Source organism: Paralichthys olivaceus, chromosome 12 (genome assembly GCF_024713975.1).
Source record: "Paralichthys olivaceus isolate ysfri-2021 chromosome 12, ASM2471397v2, whole genome shotgun sequence".
Classification (NCBI taxonomy): domain Eukaryota; kingdom Metazoa; phylum Chordata; class Actinopteri; order Pleuronectiformes; family Paralichthyidae; genus Paralichthys; species Paralichthys olivaceus.
The window spans coordinates 23,974,776-23,997,447 of record NC_091104.1 but is presented as its reverse complement, the minus strand read 5'-3'; the positions used below and the strand labels follow the sequence as shown (position 1 = coordinate 23,997,447).

Genomic DNA, 22,672 nt, shown 5'->3' with positions numbered 1-22,672 from the left:
ACACACTGTGCAACATCATGTACATCGATTTCAGCTTTACATCATATATTTATAATTTAGATTTTCTTCTTAACAAGTATTAATTTGTCATATTTGGTTGTGTAGAATGTATTGTCTTACTGTATATTTATCTTAGTAAACGCATAAGAATGAGTCAGTTATTGACTTTGAGCTGCTTAGAATTGTCGATGTCCACTATGCATGAGAATATGTAGTAACATCCGGTTTCCAAGAGATGGCGCTGCACTACAATATGAGAACCAGAACACCGTCCACTACCATGATGAAGTCTCCTACATGTCCTGTCAGAAGCTTTGTTTTCCAGTAGGTCAGCTGCTCCTGTTTTATTCTCATCTAATGATTCAAACACTAAGTTAATTTGTTTCATGTAAATATCAACAGATCTTGTGTGGAAGTAAATCTAAGTAACTCCCACCTGAAGATTGTTTTTCAAATCTTGACTATGACTCTGCTTGGGTGTGTCCACATATAGTCATTTACACCCAGTGCTCACATGTGATTGCTCAATAGCAATTTAGTTTTTCAGATTTAAAAGAGTTTCTTTCAAATCATAATCTCTTTACCTCTGTATCTAAACCTCTCCAACCCTATCCTGACTTGTTCTCTCCACCTTGACAACAGCCCTGTGTAGGTGTGTTCACATCTTTCAGAATAAAATTTTAAACTTCTAAATTAGACACATTGTTTCAGGACCATGGACAGAGCAGTTAGGTGTGTTTAGGTGCTGCTCTTCAACAGTTTGTTTCTCTGAATGGATGTTGTGGAGCAGAGCGCAGCCGCTTTACACTTCAAGTCTATGTGGAAACAAGCTACACATTTCAATACACACGTAGGGGAGAAAAGAGTAAGATGAACCAGCCCCTGTAGCTAGATAACCATAAAAAAGTCATCATGTGACCACAAAATAAGGAAGTGTAGTCAACATTACTCATTCCATCTTTGATTCAAACACATGGAGAGAGTGGTAAGCTAACCAGAGAGAAAACAAAGCGATGATTGTCATGCTAGGTGAATTCATCATTTCACTTTCAACAAGTATCTTAATTCAAATAGATGTTTTAGAAATGAGAACATGATTATTGGAGTCAGTGTAAGCTACAAAACAAGTTATTTAACTTTAACTGATCATGTTGATGTGAGTTACTTTGTGAAACAGTTTTGTCCAAATGGTGGTTGTGAAATGTGATATGAGCCAGTGATGAGGGGGTTAATTAATCCAATGGACAGTCATTGCTCACTGCAGTTACAAACACACACAGACATGAACACATACACAAACTCTTTCTGTGTCACTGTTACATGTTCATGTTCATGTTGATGTTTGATCACCATGTCACAATGCTAATTTAATTGGATACCTTGTTAGCCAATGTTAAGTTGAAGTCACACAAACATGTCGTACGTACACAAAAGTACATGTACACATACATTATTTGTGTAGCTGACACACAAAGGTCAGAGTTTAATCCCTCCCAAAAATGTTTAGGTAACATGTTGAACAACAGTAAACAAACATGGTTTTACTTTGTTGAGTAATTGTGTATTTTCCAAGTTGGTGGAGGACATGAGGAGACTTGCTCTTTACCAGAGGTGAGTGTGTGGCTCTTAAAAGAGCCTTTGTGTTGGTGGTTTCCAGCAGCTTCGCTTTACTTGGACTTGGCGGCCTTCTCGGTCTTCTTGGGCAACAGAACAGCCTGGATGTTGGGCAGCACGCCGCCCTGAGCGATGGTCACTCCGCCCAGGAGTTTGTTGAGCTCCTCGTCGTTGCGGACGGCCAGCTGCAGGTGGCGGGGGATGATACGGGTCTTCTTGTTGTCGCGGGCGGCGTTTCCAGCCAGCTCCAGGATCTCAGCGGTCAGGTACTCCAGCACAGCCGCCAGGTAGACGGGGGCGCCGGCACCGACGCGCTGAGCATAGTTGCCTTTACGCAGCAGTCTGTGAACACGACCGACGGGGAACTGGAGCCCAGCGCGGGACGAGCGGGTCTTTGCCTTCGCTCTGGCCTTTCCGCCTGTTTTGCCTCTTCCAGACATTTTCAATTCGTTTCCTGAAACACGTCAAGAGAAACTGCGGCAACCAGCTCGAACCCTAGTTTATATATCAGCGGATCGCGCGGGAGCAGAGAAGAAGCCTCCAGCGGAGCAGGGGAGGGCGTTATGCACTTTTCTCCAATAAGCAGCGGGGACTCAGGCGGTGGGTCGCTCCTTTCGGCGGCGCTGAGCTCCAGGAGGAGCCTCTCACCAATCAGGACCCGGGGATCTGAAACCGCGTCACCATTTCACGACTGGCTCCGTCGTTTAAAAGCAGAGTGTCGCTGCTCTACTTCACTTTTTCTCCCGATCAGAGCAAGAAGATATACAATGGCAAGAACCAAGCAGACCGCTCGTAAATCCACCGGAGGCAAAGCCCCCAGGAAGCAGCTGGCCACCAAGGCTGCGCGTAAGAGCGCCCCGGCCACCGGCGGCGTGAAGAAGCCTCACCGTTACAGGCCCGGTACCGTGGCTCTGAGAGAGATCCGTCGCTACCAGAAATCTACGGAGCTGCTGATCCGCAAGCTGCCCTTCCAGCGCCTGGTCAGAGAAATCGCTCAGGATTTCAAGACCGACCTGCGCTTCCAGAGCTCCGCTGTCATGGCTCTGCAGGAGGCCAGCGAGGCTTACCTGGTCGGCCTGTTCGAGGACACCAACCTGTGCGCCATCCACGCCAAGAGGGTGACCATCATGCCCAAGGACATCCAGCTGGCCCGCCGCATCCGCGGAGAGAGAGCTTAAACTGCTGCTGCTGCTCCACTCACGATAACAACGGCTCTTTTAAGAGCCACTTCACTGCACTCAAGACAAAACTCCTCCGCTGCTCTCACTAGTTACTGACTGATCATAGCTCTAGAAGCTTTCATCACCAAATAATCAGCAAATATAACTGATGTTGCTCATGACAGTCATAGCATTTAATTCATTCAATTAAAAGACTAATAATGTGAATAAACCATTTCACTTTCAATCACACTCTAGATCTGTCAGACCATTTTTTAAATTTACAGACCACACTGATTCTGGACAGACATTCTATTATTGTCTGTGTTGATCAGATTAGAGATGGGATTTATGGATCTTTGGAGGGAGCTGAATATTTGGGATCTGGTCATTTCAAAGAGCCATTTAAAAGACTGGCTCATTTGGCTCATTTTTATATTAATTCACTTTTAAGAAGCCAGCCTGGGTGAATTCATTTTATCCTGGAAATCATCACAGGGAGGAATGATGGGCTGAGATTTGGATCAGACCAATTTTGAACTCAGATTTCCCACCAATATTTCAGTTTGAATTATTCTGAAATATTGATTATGGCTTCATTTGACACGTGTGGACAAGATTTTAAAGTCTGATATGGATTAATTGTAAATATTTCACTGCTATATCCCTCTGAGTTGACAGTAATATCACTATTTACCCTTTATATAAAGTGTGTGTATGTGTGTAAAACTACTTTGACTTGTGTTATTCATGCAACACCTACGTCTGCCTGATGTGGAGGCAGAAGTACAGGCACTCTCCACTTCATCGTCAGAGTCATGCTCTCTCCACACCTCTGAGATTTTAACAGTGTGGTGTTGAGTTTTAAAATGCCTGTGCAAATTGTTTGTGGAGCCAGATTTCAATGAAATTAACTTCTGGCAAATATAGCACTTAGCCTTTCTGTCTGCCTCAAGCGAAAAGTGCATCTAAATGCTGCTCCTTTTCCTTGGGCTCATTTTGCAGAACGACGACGGACGGTCCTCCCCCTCTTTCAGGCTGCTGTTCACTGCACTGCCGACTCAGATGCACTCGCTTTTTTTTTTCTTTGTTTTTCACTGAGGCCCTCACATGAAGGGAGCATGCACAACGTGAACTTGTTGCTTAGGTGCTCCTCCCCATGCTCTCTCCGTCTCACTCACTGGAGGAGCTTGTGTGAGCAACTGTGAACCATAGGTGTGAACTCAGGGAGAGAGAAAAAAAAGAACAGCTCCCAACCAAACGCGACTCGGTTCCCATCGTTCATGTTAATGAGCCAGACAAAAGATTTGGTTCGTTCGTGAACGTCACAACTCTAGATCAGATAACACTGTGAACATCTTTCAACAATCAACTCCTGACATTTCATCCACAGCCATGTGACAGTACAATAGAGGAACGTTATCAAAAGTTCACTCACACTGTTGATTCAATGATCAATGTAATGAAGGGTGGGGGCAGATCTCGCAAATCTCAAAACAGTAAAAGAGTAAAACAGCATAAGAGTGATTATATATGGTTCACATAAGGAACAGAGGTCAGAAGGTGACTTGACACAGATAACAGACCTGCACCTGAAAGCATGAAATATGTAACAAAATAATCCAATAAATATATACATTGCAATCCATGTATTTGAAATTACTGGTCTGTATAATGAGATTATTAAGGCAAGTGAGCTGCCATTTCAGTGACTGAGGTTACGACAGCAAGACAAACTGTACAAGATGCCCTTGATCTGATCTTCCAAGATGAGGAAGCAGATAGTGATTTGAAGGAGGATGTGTCAGAGCAGGAAGACAACATGGAGGAAAACTACGATTACAGCCGTTCTGATGACGACATTTATATCTTCTGACATATGACATTAAAAATGAAATAATATTTCCTACTAGTCCTCTTCTGTCTGACCATTATTAATGTACAACTATTGACAACACTGAGAAGCTACAATTTCATGAGCTTCTTTACAAATACAATTATAACCACCAGGGAAAACATCCACCACCTCCTCCCCATGAATAACACACATCACTGATTCTTGAGACATGGGACAAAACACGTCCAACATTTCAACCTGCTAATGGGCTTAAAAATGTTTTCAATTGTAGATGGGACTGATAATATAATTTAATCTGCATAGTTATCACTTTCAATTGAATCATTATATCAAATCTATGACACTCACTCTCTTCCCACTGCATCTAAAACAGCAGGTCCACAGAGAAGGGTTCAATCATTCATGTGCAATACATTGGTTACAAATATATATATGCTACACCTTGTCATTTATGTTAGTGCCTGTTTGTGTAGTCAAATGTTAACTTCCTCATTTAAAGGTTCAGTGTGTAACAAGCTGGTAACATCATATCAAACTTGGTGTTCCTCACTCCCCCCTCCCTTCCTGAGCCTGAGGAGAGCTATGGTGGCCCTCATGTGTCAAAATGCTGGATGAGCTCACTGAGCTGACTTCTCTGCAGTGTCTATAGATCGATACATATTGATTAATGTAACCTGTTTATTTTGAATGCAAACTGTAGTTAATAGTTTACATGAAGACAATGTGTTAACATGCTGTGGTAGTGCTTTATTACTGACATTAGGTAGCTGAATTAGCTGAATGCTAATGCAGGCTAACAATATTGATGCTGGCTAATGTTAGCACACAGGCTCGTATAACAGGGAGATGGCGTTAGCAGGAGACACTTGTCTTCTCTGTTTACGTGCTGAAACACTTGAGTTCTGTACTGAGGTGAGCAAGAGAAGAGGAGGAGATCCTGGAGCTGCAGCAGTGAGGAGGAGGAGAGACTGGACCACTGGGAGCAGATTGAAGCTACAGGTTTGTGTTTTCATTATATGACTACATGGTCTGCTTGATATCAACAAGAACAATACAACACAAGTGTTTTCATACCACAGTTCTGTGTGCACATCTTACTGAATAATGTTACTGTAACATGAGCTGTGCAGTGCACGTCAGCCACTGACTGTAAAACCTCAGAGACACCACTGAACAATTATTATAGAAATACTGTATGTTACAGGAAAATGTTGTTATTGTTTTGCATATGTGGGATACAAGAAACATTGCAGCCTATAACCCCTAATAACTGGCCTTATCATATAACCAACATCATATAGAGCTAATAATAAAGCCTTATCTGAGTTTCTCCTTTGTTTATGTTTTCAGACACTTATTGAGGAGATGAGTGTGGAGCAGCACAGGAGCTGACAGCTACAGACATGGTGACTCACCTCCTGCTGGAGTGGCATGGTGTTCTTATGAACTGTAGAGACTAACCTTTCAGACAGTCAGAAGAAATGCTGTGGTCACGATCCTGAAAACTGTGAGTCTACCACCGTACTTCTCCCAGTACTGCCCAGAAGTGTTTAACATGTTCACAGGCAGTACCAGGAAGATGTTACGGTGTTAGACCATATTAGAGAGCGTGGGGATGACAACACTTTTACCGCAGCATATCAACATTTGATTTATTATCAACATGGCTCTTTAGGCCAGGGAACCCATCTTGTCATCCCCAGCTGCTGTTTTTGTCCCTCTGAAGGTTTTGAACAGTACCACGTATTCACACACCTGTCAAATGTATCTAGTTTTACAAAAGCAAAGCTGATATGAGTAAGATGATGTCAAAACACAAAGAGTGCATCCTTTTTGCATATTTATAAAAATGCATTTTTTAAATTTAATCAAATATTTATAGTCTTCTTTAGCTGAAATCATTCAATATCTGATATACATTTAAATAACTTTAAACATTGACTGTGCATGTGAGTGATCAATTGCAGATGCAAGCTGTGAAAAACAATAATTAATATTACAATGCTGAAACATTTCAAACTTTGTGTTAATGGATATGGTAAAATGGCAGCAAGAAAGCAGATGAAATAACAGAATGGAAGAAATAAACTTGTTGTTAATACAACATTAGATAATTAACAACTGTTGAATGCATTGACTTGCCTGTGTTCCAGTGCAAACTCAGTTGCTGAATACAGTTGGATCTGAAACAGGTTTGTCATTGAACTTGATGTATCAGGGTGAGAAAGCTGTAAAAGAACAGTAAGAAAATAAGTGATACATGACACAGTGGTCTTCTCCTGTAATAAATGATTTTACATCCTGGGATGGTGGGAAGTTCACTAAACCAAATAAATAGATCTAGGATAAGTCAACAAGTACTACAGTGATCTTAGTCTGGAGTAATTCACAATATGAATCTGTAACAATGTAAATGTTACTATAACAGCATCAGTTTGAATATACAAAAAATAATAATCTATTGAACAACAGATTGACTTTGTATTGATGTAGTAAATTACCTGTTCAACAGAAAACCTGAGACTTCAGCGTCAGAAAGTCTTTGTCTCTCAGTAGTTTTCCATCCTGGAGACAACATGGTGTTTGTCCCCGGTTCTGTCTCAGGTCCCGTTTCACATCTCACATTAAATTTCACTTCTCAGTTGAAGTCTGTGCCGTTCCTTTGGTTTGTCAGAGGTCAATTTATAAGTATGTTCCTCCATTCAACATATTTTCTGTTGGCAAACTTTCTGCCGACCTTTCATAACAACCCCCAGGTCCCACTTCTTCTTCTACTGTTTTTACAGGCGCGGTCCTTCAGTAAACAAACACAAACTCAGTCTTTGTGTCCACACTCCAGACCAGTTGGTGGCGGTAATGCACATAACTGTTCATAGCTAAGAGCCAAAAAGCCAGAAGAAGAATCAGTAAATATAGAGACGTGCCTCAGACCGGTTTGTCCTTTAGATGATCTGTAGCGACAACATTTGACATATTGTTAATTTAATCATCAATGTGTTTGCAAGTCATGTGGACACACTGATTGTTAAGAAATGATACATGATCAACAGAACCAATGAATCCATTGTGTGAATGATTCAGAGCGTTGGGACACTGGACAATAAAACCAATTCAATATGAACCATAAGTATTAAATTGAACCATGATTGAATTCACCACAGTTCCAGTATTAGTGTCAAGTGGCTATTTGAGTGTTGGTGCACATGTTGTTGGAGTCAGGACAGTTTGTCTCCATAGAGAAAGTGTGTGGCTCTTAAAAGAGCCGTTGGTTTGATGTCATGTCTCCAGAGTGGTTTACTTGGAGCTGGTGTACTTGGTCACGGCCTTGGTGCCCTCAGACACGGCGTGTTTAGCCAGCTCACCGGGCAGCAGCAGGCGGACGGCGGTCTGAATCTCCCTGGAGGTGATGGTGGAGCGCTTGTTGTAATGAGCCAGACGAGAGGCCTCACCGGCGATGCGCTCGAAGATGTCGCTCACGAAGGAGTTCATGATGCCCATGGCCTTGGAGGAGATCCCAGTGTCGGGGTGGACCTGCTTCAGCACCTTGTACACGTAGATGGCGTAGCTCTCCTTCCTGCTCTTTCTCCTCTTCTTTCCGCCCTTACCGGGGGCCTTCGTCACCGCTTTCTTGGAGCCCTTCTTGGGCGCGGACTTCGCTGGTTCAGGCATCGTCACGATATTATTCGATCAAATGAATGTAGTCGTCAGTGAACAGGCTGTATTTGAACACAACACATGTAAAGTTGCTGTGCTGTTCCCTCTCTGTGATTGGCTGAATGTTGATCGTCAGTGTACCAGCAGTGGGCGTGTCTCCATGTCCAGAGTCCATTATTCTGCTGCTGACAGAGGTTGAACTGTAGAGATGAACTGGAACATTTGGGGGGTTGAGAAATGCATGATGTCTGAAACTATATATGTTCTTATTATTGATGTTAGTATCACATTAGTATCATTTCAAACTATCTGAACTAAAGCGACCTGATAAACACACTGCTCTAAATATTAAGGGGACACTTGATCGTCACAGTAAAACACCAAGTCAGTTAAACTTCAGGTTTATTAATCTGTTCATTTAGATTGAACTGAATATAATTATTGTCTTCATTATAACAACCAGTCTGACGGAGCTTGAATGTGATGGTTACACAAGTATTCCTGGTCTCCCTCCCGTCTCTCTCTTTGTGTCCCCAACACCTTAGTTAAGTTGATTCATGTGTTTATGGTAATTTACATAAATGTTTACAATGTTGACTGTTGAGTTATTTACTTGTGTATGTTTCCACATGTAACTATTTAGCTTCTTTAGAACAGTAACAATGTGTTGATGCCAGGACATTGATATCTCAAGTATTGTTACTTCAAACTGGGTTAGAAAGACATGCTATTGTTGTTGGGGAGGAACAACACAGCCCTCTGAGTGCAGAGTGTTCTTATAGAAAAGTACTGCTGGGAAGGAGCCATGAAAAGTCAACGAGGAATACAGGTGTAAAATAAAACATATTTTCTATTCAGAAAAACAAACATATATTATTTCATGTAGTACAGCAGGATCTGTGGGTTTTAACAAATGAATCAAGTTCCACTCCACCACCCATCGTATGACTGTGGTCCAGTCTGCATCCTCTTTCTGGACAGTCACATAAGAACATGATACTTTACCAATCTGAGATAGTGAAGGTTCAATATCTATATTAGAGTTAAGGTGTAAATGTGGATATGAATGTTGTGTTTTTATACATGTTGGGTGGAAACTCACTACAGAGAGAAACTGAAACAAAATGAGTTTCATTCACGTGGTAACATGGTTCATATATGGATAATTACTAAGATCACGATTCCATCAATGATCAGACCCTGATTGATTGTGGTTCTCTGGAAGAACTAGTGATGAGTGTTGAGCAGAGGATGTGAGCTCTCATTGACTCAGTGTGTGGCTCTTAAAAGAGCCGTTGTGTTGTTGAGCTGTTGAAAGTGAGTTTATCCACCGAAGCCGTACAGAGTGCGGCCCTGTCTCTTCAGAGCATACACCACGTCCATGGCGGTCACGGTCTTCCTCTTGGCGTGCTCGGTGTAGGTGACAGCATCGCGGATGACATTCTCCAGGAAAACCTTCAACACGCCGCGGGTCTCCTCGTAGATCAGACCGGAGATACGCTTCACTCCGCCACGGCGAGCCAGGCGGCGGATGGCGGGCTTGGTGATTCCCTGGATGTTATCACGGAGAACTTTGCGGTGACGCTTTGCGCCTCCTTTACCGAGACCTTTTCCTCCCTTTCCTCGTCCAGACATTTCTCTTCAGTCAGATGAGAGCTAGTCAATAGTGTGTTCCGCGGGAACCCCAGCTATTCATAGCCTACTTGAGGACGTGGTAGAAGACAGAGGAGTACTACTTCCGCCTCCATCTTCGCTGATAATAAACTCTTTGGTGCGCTAGCGCCCCCACAGGACTTTGGATGTAGGACGGTAGATATTAAGGTTTCATTTAAACAGTAACAATACGAGAATCAACTGTAGGTTCTGAAGTCATATCAGATGAAAGACCAGAGGAGAGGAAGTGTTGATGACGAGCTTCCACTATTGAGAATCTGTCTGTAATTTCACCAGCTACCAACCAGATGCTGGTTAACATTTGTGTTGCAGCAGGTCAGTTTGTCCACACTACCAGCCACTCTGGCAAATAATAAACCACCACTTCAAGATCTCGTCCAGTTAGTTGTCAGGAAGAAGATTTGAAAGGGAATCTCTGAGAGCAAGTAATTTTGCCTTTAACAAAGCTTCCTTCCTTGTCTGTCACTTTTCTTTCTGTTTCTTTCCGTAGTTCTAAACATTTAGGTTTGTGTGTGCAAGTTCAACTTATACAAACTAATAGAGCCAGCCAAGTTCTCCAGAGTTCTTTATCCTGGATAAAGCTGGACACACACACACCATTTTATTTAAGTAACAGTGATTGGTATGAGTTTTGAAAGAAAGCCATGGTGTTCCAAACATTAATGTTTGCAGGTACACAATGTTGACTGGTCACCTGTTCCTGAACAATGCAAGATACATGCAACTCCCCCAGAGCCTCAGATCAACACATTCAAGAGCGGCCACATCTGCCCCTGGACACAAGCAACAACCAGCTCCCAGAACAATCACAACCAGTCTGTGTCGAATGTAACAAGCATTATACTGCTACAGAATGATTACAGAGAGAACTAATAAAAGAGGATATGTGAATAACTAGACATTAGTTCAATGATGTTCAATGTCTATATCATATGTCAGAACAAGAGCAAGAGTGTGATTGAAACAGTGAGTGGGTTTAATTACATGTACAGTGAAACCAATTGAATCTATTAATTGTCCAGACATCACACGTGATGGTGATGGTCACCCCACTGTGCATGTACAAAGCAGTGGGGGGGTCCTGTCAGCATGACCCAGTGCAGCCTCTCCAGTAGAGTCTTTGGTTCTCTCTTTCCAGAGGGAGGACCGCTGTGGAGGGAATCAAACACAGAGCACACTTACAGAGACAAGCTGCTGGAAATCAGGACCGGTACACTGTCACTAAGCAAACCAAGCTTCAATCAAGAAGCTTAAATCTAAATGATCGAGAGTTGTGCACTGATTAAGTGTTGCACTCTCTGTCTGTGTTACAGCAGGACAAGATATATAATGTCCTCTATTCTACAAATTCATCTTTCAAATACTTCTTCCCTGTCGAAGCCTGGTGGCCGCATTACCCACAATCCAACTCAAATGCCAATTGTTATGCTACAAGCAGCTAAGGCTAATAATGGTTCTGCATGCTTCATGGTTGCACGTTGCATTGCAGCGAGGGAGGTAAGGTCAGTGGAATAAGCAGATAATGACCCTGATGATGAGGTAGAGGCAGCTGTACCACAGTGATGGATCGAAACAGGAAAAGAACAGTCAGCAATTTGGGAAATGCTTGTGTTCTTACTACACAAGAAGATCTGTGGTGAGCTGAAGATGAACCCTAAACATCATACAATATCAGAGTAATGGAACAGAATCAGGAAGTGAAACAAGCTTGATAACCTTAAACAACTGTTATTTAACTGTGTTATAGACACACCTGGCACTCACACTGCTCCAGTGTTTAAGAGACGCTAAAATGATGATGTAGACACACAACCGCTTTCTGATTTGTGGTTAAAAAATTAATACAACTGCTTACATGAATAAGAGATGAGATTTTATTCAAGCGATCTGCTACAATCCTACAACTAACAATCAAAGACTTCCTGTTCCAGCAAGTGCATCACCCTTGTATACGAGTTGTCACATGATATGTGTTTTCATGCTTGTTAGTATTGATGGGGGATTAAAACTAATACGGAGAAAAATATTGGTGTGAACAAAAATCGTTTTAATTTGAAAACCCTTTTTTCAAAGCTCCAAGGGATCCTCTAAGAATATTGATGACATGTTTCAAATGAATTGATTGGTCAGTGAGTGGAACTTTTATACAGGTTGATCTCTTATCTCCAATTTAACCTGCTCCAGAGCAGGTTAGCCGTTCAGCATAAGTTACCATGGTGATTTACACCGATAAGATGTGAACAAGCTTTGTATGACTGGAAAACCTGAATGTATCCTGAATTTATCGCGATAAGAGCAGGTTGGGCCTCGTAGTACAGGCCCTGGTCATAGATCCCCCAACTGACAATCTTGGTTATCTTTTCCTTTCATTCCTCATCCATCTGTATTTTGCTCCAGCACTGGATTTAGTTTTAGTCTGACAGTGTGTCACTCTCTTGGCATTTGGTTTATGTCAAGAGCCCCCTGTCTTGTGTCAGTCCATTTGTTTTTACCTGCGTAGCCCTGTAGGCTGAAAGCTCTCCGGTCTCTGACAGACTGTATTCCAACCCTGGCAGCCTCCGTATCACTCACTGCAGCAAGGTCCAGTTTAGCAGAAATGACCTATCCTATGTGATTCACATGATACCTTTAGAAGGGATTCACTCATTAGAAGGGACACTATGTTGTCCATATTATACTCTGAATAGATACACTGTAACTAGACTTAACTATATTAAATGAGTAGTCCATAGCTTTTCAAAATTATCTCTATCTCCAGCAATATACTCATATGAATAAAACAATGTTTTTATGGAACATGGATCATTGTGATATAGCATCATCACCATCCCACAAAAAATCAGATATCTAGTGCAAATTTCACATTTTTTAATCAGTAAGACAAAAAACCTAAGAACCCCTAATGAAAAGACTCAAGGCATTTTAAACAAATGGTTTATCAAATGTGTAGTACTTCAATCATTTCTACTGTGACACAACTTATGTCCGTAACACGGTTGACAAAGTAAATACATTGAATGTTTATTTTCATTTAAATATTTTAAAAGTCATAAGAGATTAAGCTTGCCAAATGATGGATTTAGCACACTATGGGGATATATTATGGGAACAACTAAACTATTTAGCAAAGAAAGCTAAAGTTTTTGGTTTATATGATGTGTAGTCCAATCATGCAATGACTCATTTACCAAATCTGACAGCAGGAAAAACAACCAAATGCAGTATATCATACATATTTTCTAATAAATGATGGAACCTGTTGACTTTTTGTATTAAATGAAAGAGAAATGTGGCCCAATATTAATGTGATCATAGTTTGAAGTAAATATTTAGTCAAATTGACTAATCCAACCCATGGACATGAAATGTAGCTCTAATGATAGAATGACTCTCCAGCATCCTCAGCATGAAACGTTCAAGGCTCTGATAGAAAGTCTGGCTCCACTTCACCATGAGCCTCGGCCATCAGCGGTGTGTTTGCTGCCTGCACAATAACCTGACTTTCTTCCAAAGGATCATCAGCAGGTGCTTGTTTTGACTCGGTCTCTCTGAACAAACATGTGGAGCAGCTGGGAGACGGATGTTGGTGGAGCTGTGGTGCTTTTCAAGTCATTTTAGGAGAGAAACGAGTGGGAAAAGCCGCCGAGCAGCGCTGCTCACCGCGGTGAACGGGTGAGGTTTGGAGGCTCCACCGACAAAATGCAGAGAGCATCAGAGCTCTTCATGACTTCAATATGAAGACACACAAGTCCGCTACCTGCTTCCTCACTGTCAGCCTCCAGCACCGCTCACCCACTGATGTTTCACTCGTTTATCAGTGAAGAGAAAACACAAGTGTCTCGGCGTTCACACTGCACACAGGAGCCACGGCTGGATTGAGTCTCCACGGTTCTCATGGTGTGTTCAAGTACCGCCTCCCGATCGGGATTCCTCATCAGTTCTGTCACTCACTCCGATAGTTCCTCGTTGATCTAAACTCAGAGACAAAGATGGCAGAAGTCCCTCCAGCTCCAGCCCCCGCCCCGGCCAAAGCGGCCAAGAAGAAGGTTGTGAAACCGAAGAAGGTCGGCCCCAGCGTCAGGGAGATCATCATCGAAGCCGTGTCCGCGTCCAAGGAGCGGAGCGGCGTGTCAGCGGCCGCCCTCAAGAAGGCTCTGGCTGCCGGAGGCTACGATGTGGAGAAGAACAAGTCCCGCGTCAACACCGCCATCAAGGGCCTGGTGATCAAGGGGACCCTGGTCCAGACCAAGGGAACCGGGGCCTCCGGCTCGTTCAAGATCAACAAGAAGGTGGAGCCCAAGGTGAAGAAGCCGGTCAAGACGGCTGCTCTCAAAGTGAAGAAGCCCGCCGCCAAGAAACCCCTAGCGGCCAAAAAGGCCAAAGCAGCGGCAGCCAAGAAGCCAGCAGCCGCTAAAAAGTCCCCGAAGAAGGTGACGAAACCAGCAGCGGCCAAGAAAGCAGCCAAGAGCCCCAAGAAGGTGGCGAAGAGCCCTAAGAAGGTGGCAGTCAAGAGCCCCAAGAAGGTGGCGAAAAAGGCTCCTGCAGCCAAGAAAGCCCCCGCGAAGAAGGCTGCCAAACCCAAAGTGAAGAAGACAGCAGCCAAGAAGAAGTGAGCTGTCCTCACTGTGAAACATGTTCATCCTGCTAAAAGGCTCTTTTAAGAGCCACACACGTCGATCCACAAAGAGCTGCTTCCTCATCAAACATCACCACTGTCACTCACTGGCAACACATATGTAGAGACTGACTTCTTAACTAAAGAGAGTCGAGTTAGATAGAAACATGTTCAATATTTATTTGTTACAATGTCAAGTTATTTAATGTCAAATACATCAAATACAAATACATTTAAACTATCTTTAGACACTGAAGGAGAAGCAGACTACTACTGACACCCACACACACACTGTGCAACATCATGTACATCGATTTCAGCTTTACATCATATATTTATAATTTAGATTTTCTTCTTAACAAGTATTAATTTGTCATATTTGGTTGTGTAGAAACATATGTATTGTCTTACTGTATATTTATCTTAGTAAACGCATAAGAATGAGTCAGTTATTGACTTTGAGCTGCTTAGAATTGTCGATGTCCACTATGCATGAGAATATGTAGTAACATCCGGTTTCCAAGAGATGGCGCTGCACTACAATATGAGAACCAGAACACCGTCCACTACCATGATGAAGTCTCCTACATGTCCTGTCAGAAGCTTTGTTTTCCAGTAGGTCAGCTGCTCCTGTTTTATTCTCATCTAATGATTCAAACACTAAGTTAATTTGTTTCATGTAAATATCAACAGATCTTGTGTGGAAGTAAATCTAAGTAACTCCCACCTGAAGATTGTTTTTCAAATCTTGACTATGACTCTGCTCGGGTGTGTCCACATATAGTCATTTACACCCAGTGCTCACATGTGATTGCTCAATAGCAATTTAGTTTTTCAGATTTAAAAGAGTTTCTTTCAAATCATAATCTCTTTACCTCTGTATCTAAACCTCTCCAACCCTATCCTGACTTGTTCTCTCCACCTTGACAACAGCCCTGTGTAGGTGTGTTCACATCTTTCAGAATAAAATTTTAAACTTCTAAATTAGACACATTGTTTCAGGACCATGGACAGAGCAGTTAGGTGTGTTTAGGTGCTGCTCTTCAACAGTTTGTTTCTCTGAATGGATGTTGTGGAGCAGAGCGCAGCCGCTTTACACTTCAAGTCTATGTGGAAACAAGCTACACATTTCAATACACACGTAGGGGAGAAAAGAGTAAGATGAACCAGCCCCTGTAGCTAGATAACCATAAAAAAGTCATCATGTGACCACAAAATAAGGAAGTGTAGTCAACATTACTCATTCCATCTTTGATTCAAACACATGGAGAGAGTGGTAAGCTAACCAGAGAGAAAACAAAGCGATGATTGTCATGCTAGGTGAATTCATCATTTCACTTTCAACAAGTATCTTAATTCAAATAGAAGTTTTAGAAATGAGAACATGATTATTGGAGTCAGTGTAAGCTACAAAACAAGTTATTTAACTTTAACTGATCATGTTGATGTGAGTTACTTTGTGAAACAGTTTTGTCCAAATGGTGGTTGTGAAATGTGATATGAGCCAGTGATGAGGGGGTTAATTAATCCAATGGACAGTCATTGCTCACTGCAGTTACAAACACACACAGACATGAACACATACACAAACTCTTTCTGTGTCACTGTTACATGTTCATGTTCATGTTGATGTTTGATCACCATGTCACAATGCTAATTTAATTGGATACCTTGTTAGCCAATGTTAAGTTGAAGTCACAAACATGTCGTACATACACTAAAGTACATGTACACATACATTATTTGTGTAGCTGACACACAAAGGTCAGAGTTTAATCCCTCCCAAAAATGTTTAGGTAACATGTTGAACAACAGTAAACAAACATGGTTTTACTTTGTTGAGTAATTGTGTATTTTCCAAGTTGGTGGAGGACATGAGGAGACTTGCTCTTTACCAGAGGTGAGTGTGTGGCTCTTAAAAGAGCCTTTGTGTTGGTGGTTTCCAGCAGCTTCGCTTTACTTGGACTTGGCGGCCTTCTCGGTCTTCTTGGGCAACAGAACAGCCTGGATGTTGGGCAGCACGCCGCCCTGAGCGATGGTCACTCCGCCCAGGAGTTTGTTGAGCTCCTCGTCGTTGCGGACGGCCAGCTGCAGGTGGCGGGGGATGATACGGGTCTTCTTGTTGTCGCGGGCGGCGTTTCCAGCCAGCTCCAGGATCTCAGCGGTCAGGTACTCCAGCACAGCCGCCAGGTAGACGGGGGCGCCGGCACCGACGCGCTGAGCATAGTTGCCTTTACGCAGCAGCCTGTGAACACGACCGACGGGGAACTGGAGCCCAGCGCGGGACGAGCGGGTCTTTGCCTTCGCTCTGGCCTTTCCGCCTGTTTTGCCTCTTCCGGACATTTTCTATTCGTTTCCTGAAACACGTCAAGAGAAACTGCGGCAACCAGCTCGAACCCTCGGTTATATATCAGCGGATCGCGCGGGACGGATCATGCCAGACCAACCAGAGAAGAAGACTCCAGCGGAGCGGGGGGGGGTCATTCTGCACTTTTCTCCAATAAGCAGCGGGGACTCGGGCGGTGGGTCGCTCCTTTCGGCGGCGTTGAGCTCCAGGAGGAGCCTCTCACCAATCAGGACCCGGGGATCTGAAATCACGTCACCATTTCACTACTGGCTCCGTCGTTTAAAAGCAGAGTGTCGCTGCTCTACTTCACTTTTTCTCCCGATCAGAGAAAGAAAACATACAATGGCAAGAACCAAGCAGACCGCTCGTAAATCCACCGGAGGCAAAGCCCCCAGGAAGCAGCTGGCCACCAAGGCTGCGCGTAAGAGCGCCCCGGCCACCGGCGGCGTGAAGAAGCCTCACCGTTACAGGCCCGGTACCGTGGCTCTGAGAGAGATCCGTCGCTACCAGAAATCTACGGAGCTGCTGATCCGCAAGCTGCCCTTCCAGCGCCTGGTCAGAGAAATCGCTCAGGATTTCAAGACCGACCTGCGCTTCCAGAGCTCCGCTGTCATGGCTCTGCAGGAGGCCAGCGAGGCTTACCTGGTCGGCCTGTTCGAGGACACCAACCTGTGCGCCATCCACGCCAAGAGGGTGACCATCATGCCCAAGGACATCCAGCTGGCCCGCCGCATCCGCGGAGAGAGAGCTTAAACTGCTGCTGCTGCTGCTCCACTCACGATAACAACGGCTCTTTTAAGAGCCACTTCACTGCACTCAAGACAAAACTCCTCCGCTGCTCTCACTAGTTACTGACTGATCATAGCTCTAGAAGCTTTCATCACCAAATAATCAGCAAATATAACTGATGTTGCTCATGACAGTCATAGCATTTAATTCATTCAATTAAAAGACTAATAATGTGAATAAACCATTTCACTTTCAATCACACTCTAGATCTGTCAGACCATTTTTTAAATTTACAGACCACACTGATTCTGGACAGACATTCTATTATTGTCTGTGTTGATCAGATTAGAGATGGGATTTATGGATCTTTGGAGGGAGCTGAATATTTGGGATCTGGTCATTTCAAAGAGCCATTTAAAAGACTGGCTCATTTGGCTCATTTTTATATTAATTCACTTTTAAGAAGCCAGCCTGGGTGAATTCATTTTATCCTGGAAATCATCACAGGGAGGAATGATGGGCTGAGATTTGGATCAGACCAATTTTGAACTCAGATTTCCCACCAATATTTCAGTTTGAATTATTCTGAAATATTGATTATGGCTTCATTTGACACGTGTGGACAAGATTTTAAAGTCTGATATGGATTAATTGTAAATATTTCACTGCTATATCCCTCTGAGTTGACAGTAATATCACTATTTACCCTTTGTATAAAGTGTGTGTATGTGTGTAAAACTACTTTGACTTGTGTTATTCATGCAACACCTACGTCTGCCTGATGTGGAGGCAGAAGTACTGGCACTCTCCACTTCATCGTCAGAGTCATGCTCTCTCCTCACTGAGATTTTAACAGTGTGGTGTTGGGTTTTAAAATGCCTGTGCAAATTGTTTGTGGAGCCAGATTTAAATGATATTATCTTCTGGCAAATATAGCACTTAGCCTTTCTGTCTGCCTCAAGCGAAAAGTGCATCTAAATACTGCTCCTTTTCCTTGGGCTCATTTTGCAGAACGACGACGGACGGCCCTCCCCCTCTTTCAGGCTGCTGTTCACTGCACTGCCGACTCAGATGCACTCGCTTTTTTTTCCTATGTTTTTCACTGAGGCCCTCACATGAAGGGAGCGTGCACAACTTGTTGCATTTATTTCATATGCAATGCATATGAAATAAGTGCTCCTCCCCATGCTCTCTCTGTCTCATTCAGTGGAGGAGCTTGTGTGAGCAACTGTGAACCATAGGTGTGAACTCAGGGAGAGAGAAAAAAAGAACGGCTCTCAACCAAACGCGACTCAGTTCCCATCGTTCATGTTAATGAGACAGACAAAAGATTTGGTTCGTTCGTGAACGTCACAACTCTAGATCAGATAACACTGTAAACATCTTTCAACAATCAACTCCTAACATTTCATCCACAGCCATGTGACAGTACAATAGAGGAATGTTATCAAAAGTTCACTCACACTGTTGATTCAATGATCAATGTAATGAAGGGTGGGGGCAGATCTCGCAAATCTCAAAACAGTAAAAGAGTAAAACAGCATAAGAGTGATTATATATGGTTCACATAAGGAACAGAGGTCAGAAGGTGACTTGACACAGATAACAGACCTGCACCTGAAAGCATGAAATATGTAACAAAATAATCCAATAAATATATACATTGCAATCCATGTATTTGAAATTACTGGTCTTTATAATGAGATTATTAAGGCAAGTGAGCTGCCATTTCAGTGACTGAGGTTACGACAGCAAGAGAAACTGTGCAAGACGCCCTTGATCTGATCTTCCAAGATGAGGAAGCAGATATTGATTTGAAGGAGGATGTGTCAGAGCAGGAGTACAACATGGAGGAAAACTACGATTACAGCCGTTCTGATGACGACATTTATATCTTCTGACATATGACATTAAAAATGAAACAATATTTCCTACTAGTCCTCTTCTGTGCGACCATTATTAATGTACAACTATTGACAACACTGAGAAGCTACAATTTCATGAGCTTCTTTACAAATACAATTATAACCACCAGGGAAAACATCCACCACGTCCTCCCCATGAATAACACACATCACTGATTCTTGAGACATGGGACAAAGCACATCCAACATTGCAACCTGCTAATGGGCTTAAAAATATTTTCAATTGTAGATGGGACTGATAATATAATTTAATCTGCACAGTTATCACTTTCAATTGAATCATTATATCAAATCTATGACACTCACTCTCTTCCCACTGCATCTAAAACAGCACGTCCACAGAGAAGGGTTCAATCATTCATGTGCAATACAATGGTTACAAATATATATATGCTACACTTTGTCATTTATGTTAGTGCCTGTTTGTGTAGTCAAATGTTAACTTCCTCATTTAAAGGTTCAGTGTGTAACAAGCTGGTAACATCATATCAAACTTGGTGTTCCTCACTCCCCCCTCCCTTCCTGAGCGTGAGGAGAGCTACGGTGGCCCTCATGCGTCAAAATGCTGGATGACCTCACTGAGCTGACTTCTCTGCAGTGTCTATAGATCGATACATATCGATGAATGTAACCTGTTTATTTTGAATGCAAACTGTAGTTAATAGTTTACATGAAGACAATGTGTTGAAATGCTGTGGTAGTGCTTTATTACTGACATTAGGTAGCTGAATTAGCTGAATGCTAATGCAGGCTAACAATATTGATGCTGGCTAATGTTAGCACACAGGCTCGTATAACAGGGAGATGGCGTTAGCAGGAGACACTTGTCTTCTCTGTTTACGTGCTGAAACACTTGAGTTCTGTACTGAGGTGAGCAAGAGAAGAGGAGGAGATCCTGGAGCTGCAGCAGTGAGGAGGAGGAGAGACTGGACCACTGGGAGCAGATTGAAGCTACAGGTTTGTGTTTTCATGATATGACTACATGGTCTGCTTGATATCAACAAGAACAATACAACACAAGTGTTTTCATACCACAGCTCTGTGTGCACATCTTACTGAATAATGTTACTGTAACATTAGCTGTGCAGTGCACGTCAGCCACTGACTGTAAAACCTCAGAGACACCACTGAACAATTATTATATAAATACTGTATGTTACAGGAATATGTTGTTATTGTTTTGCATATGTGGGATACAAGAAACATTGCAGCCTATAACCCCTAATAACTGACCTTATCATATAACCAACATAATATAGAGCTAATAATAAAGCCTTATCTGAGCTTCTCCTTTGTTTATGTTTTCAGACACTTATTGAGGAGATGAGTGTGGAGCAGCACAGGAGCTGACAGCTACAGACATGGTGACTCACCTCCTGCTGGAGTGTCATGGTGTTCTTATGAACTGTAGAGACTAACCTTTCAGACAGTCAGAAGAAATGCTGTGGTCAAGATCCTGAAAACTGTGAGTCTACCACCGTACTTCTCCCAGTACTGCCCAGAAGTGTTTAACATGTTCACAGGCAGTACCAGGAAGATGTTACGGTGTTAGACCATATTAGAGAGCGTGGGGATGACAACACTTTTACCGCAGCATATCAACATTTTATTTATTATCAACATGGTTCTTTAGGCCAAGGAACCCATCTTGTCATCCCCAGCTGCTGTATTTGTCCCTCTGAAGGTTTTGTACAGTACCACGTATTCACACACCTGTCAAATGTATCTAGTATTACAAAAGCAAAGCTGATATGAGTAAGACTTACAGGGTTTGTATTCTACAAGAATGATGTCAAAACACAAAGAGTGCATCCTTTTTGCTTATTTATAAAAATGAATTTGTTAAATTTAATGAAATATTTGTGGTCTTCTTTAGCTGAAATCATTCAATATCTGATATACATTTAAAGAACTTTAAACATTGACTGTGCATGTGAGTGATCAATTGCAGATGCAAGCTGTGAAAAACAATAATTAATATTACAATGGTAAAACATTTCAAACTTTGTTTTAATGGGTATGGTAAAATGGCAGCAAGAAAGCAGATGGAATAACAGAATGGATGAAATAAACTTGTTGTTAATACAACATTAGATAATGAAAAACTGTTCAATGCATTGACTTGCCTGTGTTCCAGTGCAAACTCAGTTGCTGAATGCAGTTGGATCTGAAACAGGTTTGTCATTGAACTTGATGTATCAGGGTGAGAAAGCTGTAAAAGAACAGTAAGAAAATAAGTGATACATGACACAGTGGTCTTCTCCTGTAATAAATGATTTTACATCCTGAGATGGTGGGAAGTTCACTAAACCAAATAAATAGATCTAGGATAAGTCAACAAGTACTACAGTGATCTTAGTCTGGAGTGATTCACAATATGAATCTGTAACAATGTAAATGTTACTATAACAGCATCACTTTGAATATACAAAAAATAATAATCTATTGAACAACAGATTGACTTTGTATTGATGTAGTAAATTACCTGAGAAAACCTGAGACTTCAGCGTCAGAAAGTCTTTGTCTCTCAGTAGTTTTCCATCCTGGAGACAACATGGTGTTTGTCCCCGGTTCTGTCTCAGGTCCCGTTTCACATCTCACATTAACTTTCACTTCTCAGTTGAAGTCTGTGCCGTTCCTTTGGTTTGTCAGAGGTCAATGTATAAGTATTTTCCTCCATTCAACATATTTTCTGTTGGCAAACTTTCTGCCGACCTTTCATAACAACCCCCAGGTCCCACTTCTTCTTCTACAGTTTTTACAGGCGCGGTCCTTCAGTAAACAAACACAAACTCAGTCTGTGACCACACTCCAGACCAGTTGGTGGCGGTAATGCACGTGACTGTGCATAGCTAAGAGCCAGAAGAAGAATCAGTAAATATAGAGACGTGCCTCAGACCGGTTTGTCCTTTAGATGATCTGTAGCAACAACATTTGACATTAATTTAATCATCAATGTGTTTGCAAGTCATGTGAACACACTGATTGTTAAGAAATGATACATGATCAACAGAACCAATGAATCTATTGTGTGAATGATTCAGAGCGTTGGGACACTGGACAATAAAACTAATTCAATATGAACCATGAGTATTA

The 22,672-nt window shown here is 42.4% G+C and overlaps 6 protein-coding genes across 6 annotated transcripts; 3 read left to right on the top strand and 3 right to left on the bottom strand.

Annotated features, from left to right (window-relative positions):
* Positions 1-1,646: 1,646 nt before the first annotated feature.
* Positions 1,647-2,186, bottom strand: LOC138412399 (histone H2A). The gene has a single exon (XM_069536187.1). The coding sequence runs from the start codon at positions 2,052-2,054 to the stop codon at positions 1,668-1,670; it is 387 nt and encodes a 128-aa protein (XP_069392288.1). The 5' UTR covers positions 2,055-2,186; the 3' UTR covers positions 1,647-1,667.
* A 183-nt stretch (positions 2,187-2,369) lies between these two features.
* Positions 2,370-3,004, top strand: LOC138412397 (histone H3). The gene has a single exon (XM_069536185.1). It carries the CDS (start codon positions 2,382-2,384, stop codon positions 2,790-2,792), a length of 411 nt encoding a protein of 136 aa, XP_069392286.1. The 5' UTR covers positions 2,370-2,381; the 3' UTR covers positions 2,793-3,004.
* Positions 3,005-7,906: 4,902 nt separating this feature from the next.
* On the bottom strand, positions 7,907-8,323 carry LOC138412294 (histone H2B). The gene has a single exon (XM_069535835.1). The coding sequence runs from the start codon at positions 8,299-8,301 to the stop codon at positions 7,927-7,929; it is 375 nt and encodes a 124-aa protein (XP_069391936.1). The 5' UTR covers positions 8,302-8,323; the 3' UTR covers positions 7,907-7,926.
* A 5,418-nt stretch (positions 8,324-13,741) lies between these two features.
* On the top strand, positions 13,742-14,629 carry LOC138412224 (histone H1-like). The gene has a single exon (XM_069535644.1). It carries the CDS (start codon positions 13,950-13,952, stop codon positions 14,571-14,573), a length of 624 nt encoding a protein of 207 aa, XP_069391745.1. The 5' UTR covers positions 13,742-13,949; the 3' UTR covers positions 14,574-14,629.
* A 1,802-nt stretch (positions 14,630-16,431) lies between these two features.
* LOC138412398 (histone H2A) lies at positions 16,432-16,933 on the bottom strand. The gene has a single exon (XM_069536186.1). The coding sequence runs from the start codon at positions 16,916-16,918 to the stop codon at positions 16,532-16,534; it is 387 nt and encodes a 128-aa protein (XP_069392287.1). The 5' UTR covers positions 16,919-16,933; the 3' UTR covers positions 16,432-16,531.
* A 165-nt stretch (positions 16,934-17,098) lies between these two features.
* Positions 17,099-17,890, top strand: LOC138412251 (histone H3). The gene has a single exon (XM_069535708.1). It carries the CDS (start codon positions 17,265-17,267, stop codon positions 17,673-17,675), a length of 411 nt encoding a protein of 136 aa, XP_069391809.1. The 5' UTR covers positions 17,099-17,264; the 3' UTR covers positions 17,676-17,890.
* The last annotated feature ends 4,782 nt before the right edge of the window (positions 17,891-22,672 follow it).